The sequence below is a fragment of the Zerene cesonia genome, chromosome 4 (genome assembly GCF_012273895.1).
Source record: "Zerene cesonia ecotype Mississippi chromosome 4, Zerene_cesonia_1.1, whole genome shotgun sequence".
In the NCBI taxonomy this organism is placed as follows: Eukaryota; Metazoa; Arthropoda; class Insecta; order Lepidoptera; family Pieridae; genus Zerene; species Zerene cesonia.
In genome coordinates, this window is record NC_052105.1 from 1,172,881 (window position 1) to 1,181,931 (window position 9,051).

At 36.1% G+C, this 9,051-nt stretch overlaps 1 protein-coding gene across 1 annotated transcript; it reads right to left on the reverse strand.

Moving 5' to 3' along the window:
- Positions 1-6,045: 6,045 nt before the first annotated feature.
- On the reverse strand, positions 6,046-8,478 carry LOC119839666 (RNA-binding protein MEX3B-like). The gene has a single exon (XM_038366067.1). The coding sequence runs from the start codon at positions 8,461-8,463 to the stop codon at positions 7,534-7,536; it is 930 nt and encodes a 309-aa protein (XP_038221995.1). The 5' UTR covers positions 8,464-8,478; the 3' UTR covers positions 6,046-7,533.
- Positions 8,479-9,051: the final 573 nt, after the last annotated feature.

Here is a 9,051-nt window from a genome sequence, read left to right on the forward strand (position 1 = left end):
ATATATTATCTATGATGGGTCAATTTCTCTTCCCGTTTCAATAATGTATCACGCCGGGTGTAAGAATACAATGTAAAGACTTTTAAATACGCCCGCATTAGATATCCACAATAACAGTTTACACTTTCTATCAACAATATCTCGCAGGAAGTCTGAAACCTGACACTGTTTTGTTGACAAACATAACACTTTTATTGTAAGGGGATAAGGTTGGGGTTTGAATGCTCAGGAAAGGACCCATCTGCGCAGCCTGATCACAACTTGAACACGTTTTTTTCTATTTTGAAGGATGTGATCTATTTTTGAGGAGGCAGGTGTGTCACTAGAAAGGGAGCAGATTCATGTGAACACTTGTTTCGGCTAACATTTGCAAGTTACAAGTGGCAAGTGATTAACAATACGTTTTTTCACAAAATGCTTTTGTCGTCAATATCTAAATATATAATCATATTTAGATATTGACGCCCATGGGATATGTTTTATATAACTTTCACAACTGAGGAACATAGAAAAATATGTTATTTTTAATCAAGATTTCCATAACACATTATATAAAGTGACATTCAAATAACCTAAGCTGTTTCTGATGTAATGGACAATTAACATACAGACAGACTTACTGACTGAAATTCATATCAATGGAATATTAATTTTAAACATCTTCAATTTCGAAAATACATTAGTGTTTCACACCCTTCACGTCTATTTTAATCGTAGGTAAACAATTAATGATTTCATTATAATTTGGTAAACGGTTTATTGATGCAGTGGTCTTTATATAAATTATACTAAGAGATCATGTTCACAGCGTTTTTCTCACTTACATTAATATGAAAACTAGGTAGGTATAAAATATTAATATTTTATTAGGTTTATAAATCTCGATCTCAGCTTTTGACCATAGATATTCTAATGGCCGGGTTCAGTCGCTAACCCTCGTTAATGAGTGTCAAGGTAATCCAGCTAATGAGGCGATTTACCCCTGGTCACTAGGTTGGTAAGGTGTCGATTCCTCTAATACCATAACAAACTAGACTAAACAGTTGTTAAAAAGGAGGTGGGCTCGAATGATGGCTCTTATTATAATTATAAAAAAATAGAAAAAGATCTTTTACTTTATACATTTTAATCATTCGTATTGTTAACTTTAACGTTGCTACATAAGAGGCATCAAACAGAAAATTACGTAACTTAATAGCTTCATAAACTATTTAAAATTATCCCTTATCCTTTCCTTACCTCTTATCCCTTAAGATCGGGCAGCGCATTCGCAAAGCCATTTCCTCTGCGAATGTTCGTATACGGTAGTGATCTCTTATCATCAGGCGAACCACCAGGTCAGCTACCGGCTATGACATCAATAAAATATTTGCAATGGAACGTAATATCTCTCCGTGTTTTTATCATATTTATGCTTTAGTATTCTATGTTTTTTTGTATGTAGCTATTTGTAACGTGTTTTTGCTGATATTTTTACCTTATTTTATTATTATTTTTTTTTTGCTAACACATATTATTATATTATTTATGTATAGCTGTTTCTCAAACCCTCTACTGAAACATTATTGTAGTGGACACAGCAATGCAATGAGTCGATCGCATTATTGCAACAAAGCAAAAGCTCGAGAAATCGTATCTGTTGCAACTGAATAGTCTGAGTTTTCGAAAATAACTGGGTTATATTATAGAAGAACCTTGTGAAAAAGATATACTGAATGAAATCGTGTACTTAAGTCTAAATGCAGAACGAAACTCTTACACTTCGAATCAAATATGTATCTACTCGCATACAATAACTCAACATAATCATAATAAATTAGTTTAGAACGAATTTTATAAACCTGTCATAACTTATATCTAATGTTGACATCAGATTGCGCATTCTACTGCGTATATTTTTGTATTACACAGAACTTATTTCATTATTACGGTAGATTGTCTCTCACAAACACGAAAAGCGATAAACATCTTTAAGAATTTATCCTTATTTCAAATTAGAGTCTCGGACAAATATCTACGGAGAAAGAAAATTTTACGAAATTGTCATATTAATGATACGGATTATAAATACCGTTGAATAAACAATTAGGACGACCTCATACAGCAGAATTGCCTGTCTGAATTCAGACTCTTAATTCATAAAAATCGCGTGAAGTATCTATAAGGCACATATGGAAAAGAACTATCCAGAATACTTTTTTAATAAACGTTTCGTATCAGCCGTATTTCGAGTTTTTTTTTCAGAAAGTATTACGGTGTGTATATTATTATTTCAAGATCGCCGAGCTGATTCGAGTATGGCTCCTGTAAACACTAAATAATAAGAACGTTACATAAATGTTTTATAAAATAGGACCTTGAAATCAGCACGTGTAACGCTCTTGGTTGCCTAGCAACCGAATAAAGCAGTAGATGTATTTTTATAGCGTGTGTTTTGGTTATATACATTTGTTGTAATGTAATGAACATATAAGTGAACCGTTAATTAAAAATGTATTATATACATTTTTTTTCACATATGATTATTGGTTACTAAACGCTTATATTATTGCTATAAAATAACTATTTGTATTCTGGCTCTTTATGAATAGAGAATGTATAGTGCGGTGTATTTATAATACAATCATTGGAATTGTTTTCATACATATTTCAAATTAAAATAAGTGCGTATTTGCCGTAGAGATAGGACAAGCGTCCCAGATTCGAAAGTTTGAACTGGGATGAAACATAAGATTAATCCAATATTCCGAAACCTCATTTATAACGAGTTATCATTTATATTCTCGATAAGTATATAAGAAGATATTCTAGCCAGCTAGCAGTTAAATACCTACTACCTAATAAAACTTATTTAATGTAAAGCTCGAAGCTAAGTTTTATGTTTTATGTTTAATAAGTTTTATGTTTCAAGCAGCCCTCCTCCTCTAATAATTTCAAAAGAAATTAATTAAATACTAATCAGAGAGCATTAACCTGCATTCAGTAGTATCCAGGTCAACTTTTCAGAGACATCTCGTCGAGTTGCTGGAACTTATACATCAAATAAGTAATATGTTGTTACAAATTTCTTCGTCATTTATTATTTTTTTAGAGACGTTTAGTTTTCCGCTCGTGTAGTTATCGGAGTAAAGTAGCTACATTTGTAGTTATAATCTATCTCTTCACGCAGCAATTATGTATGGCAGAAGATTAGCCAGAGGAACATACATTCGTTCAAAGTTATGCTGCAGAATTAAGTTAAGTACTTTCACTTCACTACATGCTATAAAGCATTCCCGCTTTTGTGTTTAGATCTTTATAACTGCATAACGGATTTTGATGCAGCTTTTTTAATAGATAGAGTGATCCAAAAGGAATGTTTATAAATAAATGTATATTAATAAAATTTATTAAACTATTCTGAATTTAATGCGCGCGAAATCGCGGGCAAAAGCTAGTTCATAATAAAGTTAGGATAGTGTGATTAGTTGGTTTATGTTCTTTTCTTTTACATCATTTTAACATCATCGTCTATTAATATAAAAATAATCAAAAAATAATAATGTCATTTATCAATATCTTATCACTTTTCTTTGAAGTTGCTCAAGAGCAAAGATTGATTTAAATTGGATTTGATGTTAAAAGAGAAGATAGCATCCCATACTTAAATTGTTAAATTAATCCTTTTTAACCGACTTCAAAAAGATGGTTATTAATTCGATGTGTATATATGTCTGAATTGCGTTTTTTGGTTGTACATTTTGGACAGGTTATTCTATAACTGCTTCTAAACACTAGTGCGAAATTTCATAAGAGCATGTATAACTCAAAAACTACAAATCGAATTGAGATATGTTATTTATTAGTTGTGTTCTCCAAATTAGGGATCAGAGTAATTGTCATCAAAATCGTAACAGTAATAATATAAAGATATATAGTCCATGAGTATATATAACAGAAATCACTACTATTATTATTATTTTTTTTCTAAAACCTAATATTTTGCTCACCCTCGTCTTCTAAAGTGTTTCTCTTATTATTTATATGGTAGTCTGGAAGAGATCGCTACCTAGCGATAAGACCGCCATTTGTACATATTCTCTCTTTTGTTTGTGTTTATCTATGTTTTTCTGTAAATTCTTATGTGCAATAAAGTGTTATCTATCTATCTATCTACCTATAGATTTATAGCATTAACATCGAAAAGTGCCGCACCGCTTCCACGCCTTCTTCACGCGCTTTCAAGCAGGAATCTTATAAGTCAGTTTCTTTGGGTCAATTACTATTGTTTATTCATAAGCAGATAGCTAAGTCTAGATTCGCTCAGGCTTAGATTGTCGTCACTCATATGCGTTTGTTACACGGATGTTAGATTCAATATAAAAGATATTTTGCATTGCAGTTCAGTTTCATAAGTGAGTTTGATTGAATCTTTCAATGTGTTAGGTTGCTTTGCTCTTGGTTCATCCTCAGGTTGTTAGCAATGATTCAGGTATCTATGTAATTTCTTAATTCCTTAAATTCGAAAACTCAAACTAGGTTGTGCGACTGTTCTTTGGACACAAGTGGTAAAAACGAGACTTTGGTCTCTACTGGAGATTTTGAATGAGTTTATTGGTATTGTATTTGCTAATGTATTTATTAACTTACTAAAGCAGTCTTTATATATTACTAGCGGTCTGCCCCGGCTTCCCCCGTTCTACATATATAGCTTATAGCCTTCGTCAATAAATGGGCTATCTAACACTGAAAGAATTTTTCAAATCGGACCTGTAGTTTCTGAGATTAGCTTTCAGGCAAACATACTCTTCACCTTTATAATATTAGTATAGATTACGATAACTTTTTGCTTGTGATTTGCAAGTATAATGCATTAGCGTGCGTTTAACGTGTTTTAGTGATGTGTGATGTGCTTTCAAAGAAGGAAATGAGAGGTAGCTCTAGCTACCTCGATGTTGTAAATATTTATTAATTTTAATTATAAAATAGTTTGTCAATTTGTTTTCACTAACTTCTATGATTGACTCAGTTTTAAATATTCACTGCTTTAAATAGTTATTAGTATCTTTTACTTCTATTACAACAATATTAGAGGGTTAGGTTTCCAATAAACATTTTCACTGTCCCCTTAATCTAGGTAATGTGTGTTACTAAACAGATAGGCGTAATTTATGTAGCTCATTGCTGTTTGGACTAATTGTACCAATTTAGACACTGGGTATCCTGTTATACGTTTGATACATTCAGGTCCATCGACAATAGTCATTATAACAGGTTTAATTAATGAGAATGTGTTTCTTAGCATTTAGATTTATACGTGAGTTTTGATAACACGTGATATTGTATTTAAATATACATTTCATTTGGATGGAGTTATTGTTGAAATGTTTTCGTGTTTATGTCCGGAATGGTTATCATTTCTACTGATTGAGTTTAGTTAGAGTTGTGTTTGCATTGATTTAAGTTCTTATTTGAACAATATCTTTGGAGTTAACGTCACGTCTTTAAGCAGTATTAGTTTCAGTGTGGGGCAAAGACAGACTTTAACGTGACTTTTGGGATTTGCGTTACTTGTACTTATTATCTATGTTCGCGTCCTTATCTTTTTGTGGTCATGAAGTTGTATCCCTCGCAGATGCATTTCTCCATACCACATTTAATAGTCTGATTTTACTATATTTCATAAATCTTAAGAGCATTAAAGAGGTTGTAGTACCACTTTTTAGCTACATAGTTCACTACAATTTGTATGTTCTGTTACAGTGAGCATATTCATTATATCTTTCATAGTATTAGATATTATAACAATGATGATGATGATGACTTAAATAAATTCATGGTTATTTATGCTCAAAATTCCAGGTCAAAACGAATTTAATTCGTTGAATGAAAATATAAAGATATCATCCGATAAAACTTTGCATCTAGTGTTATCTATAACTTTGTTTAAATGTTATATGCTTTGTATATATTCTATGCTATGTAGGTGTGTAAAATGATCTGTGTTTTTCATATTTCCAGGGTTTATTACAGGATGTTTGTAGAAGGGTAAAATAAAAGATTCAGTTCGAAATTTATAGTTTATATTAGATTTATAATAAGATATGTAGTCTACAAAATTTCACAAATTTTCACAACGTTATTTGAACCTAAAGCGTCTACCCATTTTAATATGAAAATAAAATTATCGAAATAACTGGATCTACGTACGATGAGGGCTGATTTTACGTAAACTTTATTTTTTAAAATATAATCTAATAGGCAGTTTTTAATCCTCGCGTATCTTTACATGAGTAAGTCAAAAACTAATAACGGTAAAAAAATAAAAAAATATTAATTCATAAAACCAGCCCCCCGTTGAACTAAATAACAATACCGTCCCATACAAATACAATAATATTTATTATCGTTATATTTAACTAGAGTTATACAGAATAATGATTCCTATGAAATATAATTATGCATTTATTAAATTTATTCAATATAATAATAATAATAATACTTAATAAGTATCAATAGGTAATGGTTAGTCAATGTCGTGCTACAAACTACTATATTTTATAATAATAATAATAATGAATGAGTCGTATTATTTCTTTATTATTTATTACTTTAAATTTATTAGTCGATATTAACCACTAAACGAGCACACGGCAGCCTCGGTCCGCGCAACGCTTGCGCGGGCGCACATAATCACAAAAAAACATCGTCAACACATAAAATAATAATCAATAATAATAATCGTACAGATAAAAATCATTCATAAAAACATTACAATAAAAATCTAAACATTAAAACACACTTAAAACAAACATTATATTAATATTATCATAATCATAGTGTGTACGTATGTATAATATCATTTAAGCGAATAATCGTATAGTCAAAATAATGAGCATGGGTCGCGGGGGAGCGGTGCGGGCGGCGCGGTGCTGCCCCTAGCGGGCTCGCTGCCCCTACTGGGCTCGCTGCCCCTAGCGGGCTCGCTGCCCGTAGCGGCGGCGCTCGCGGCGGGCGGCCATTACACTACTCTTACTCTACCTACCCACAGTCGACACAACAACACGCCCTGCACTCATTACCTATCAACAACACATTGGCTAAGGCCGCTCCGCGCGGCTCGCTCCCCACGCCGCCCGTCCCTCGCTTTAATTATATTACGATATCTTAATATTTTACGCTACTACGTTAGGTAAGCTTTATAAATTTTCGATTTCTCATTTATGCTATCAATAATAATAATAATAATTATACAACTTTTTTTAAATTTTATGCATTTTTTTCGAAATTCTATCGTAACGTACCTCGACTCTCTCTGTGGCTACGAACACGGACGCTCGACGCCATAATAAAAAACGTTCATAATAAGAAAATATATCGTGAGTAACTCTGCCGACTTACGATAGGTACGGCGCGGCGGACGGGCCGTGCCGGCGAGGCGCCGACTTTTGGCACCAGGATTTCGATTACGCGATTTTTTTTTTATTATTTTCGTAACGATTTAAGTAAAAAAATCGAGCCCGCGATGACGGGAATGCGGCGTGCCGCACTGATTTACGAGAGTATGCGAATGGCTTGATGTGCGGGCGCAGCGCAGGCGGGGCACGGCGCGGCCGTCGCGGCGAGTCTCTGCGCGCACTCCAGGCAGAACAGATTGTGGCCACACGGCACCAGCGCCGCCGCCACCCCGCGTTCGCCGCACACGGCGCACGTGCGCGCGGGCGACGCAGCCGGCGATGGCCTAGGCGGTCCCCACGCCCACACGCCGCCTGCGCCGGGTGACTCGAACGACGGCGACTCACCAAGCCCCTCGTCGCGCTCTGTAGATGACCAGATGCCAAGCAGATCGCCGAGTCTGCCTGAGGAGCCGCCAGACGAGCAAGATCCAGCAGATGAGAAAGCGGCCTCTTGCTCAGGGCGCAGAAGTGAGGCTAAACCCGCACGATATAACTGCGCGAGAGGTTCTCCCTCGCTCCCAGGCGCCCCAGTTCCCGTCGCTGCACCTCCAGCTGCCCCAGTACGCAAAGCGATATGCGCTTCAATCTCTTTACGGGCTGCTTCAACGCTCTCGGGCAGCCCGGTCACTTCAAAGACCGGCTCGCGTTCACGCGACGGTGTCACAATGTATGTGTGTGTTGTATGCTGGATGCGTTTGATGGTAGCTCCTTTTGGGCCAACTACGAGGCCGACGACGCGATAGGGCACCCGCACTTGGGCTGTGACGTGGCCGGGCGCCCCAGCGGGTGGTGGCGGGGCGGCACCACACTTGCGTGACGCGCGAATTTGTGAGAAGTGCTCGGCGGCGGAGAGGATCTCGCGTTTAGCCCGCGCGACGTCCTCTTTGCGCCCCGTGACTACAAACACGGGTTCCTCTCCGCGCACCGGTGTCTTGATGTATGTGTTTGTTTTTGCGCGTAGAGCTTTGATTTTACAACCTGAAACAAGAGAAAAGGAATTATAAAAAATGTGCACGCGTATTGTCATTCACAGAAATGCCGAATTGTCATTATATCTAACATTCAAGGACATAACAGCCATTTGCAGGTTTCGAAGAGTTAAAGGCCGTCGTTCGCTCCGGTTAGAGTTTGCCAGAGGTCTGTAAACCGGCGCGTGGTGCCAGACGTCGCCTCACCCCCTTTTCCGTCATGCGGTTACTAGAGTACGTCACTTGGCGCCGGATCGCCTCGTGAAACGGACGTGCTTTGATTGAATAAAATTGTAACTGATAATTCCATCAAAAATATCAGTTTTGCTGGATATGCATTATAATATTATTTAGCATGTTTAAAATAGTGCGGTTCATACACAAAATGTATACAATTCATTCCAAATACCATTAGATATTAAAAGCTCGTCTAATTCCCTAGTGCCTTGCATCTCTTACAAGCATGCTGGTTAGCACATATCTCCATCTCGCTCCTGACCCCAATGCGGCAAAAACAACGTGGCGTGAGGCCTGTCGCTTGGATACGCAGGCCACAATCAATACGATTGTTTTCTTAAGATTTTTACTCTGCAGAGTCATTGTAGTATTTATTTTTAATTTACTTTTCTGTATGAATGTGAAAGTGC

Bases quoted from the DNA above. Each gene is read 5' to 3' on its own strand.
- LOC119839666 (XM_038366067.1), bottom strand. From the start codon at position 8,463: ATGACAATACGCGTGCACATTTTTTATAATTCCTTTTCTCTTGTTTCA.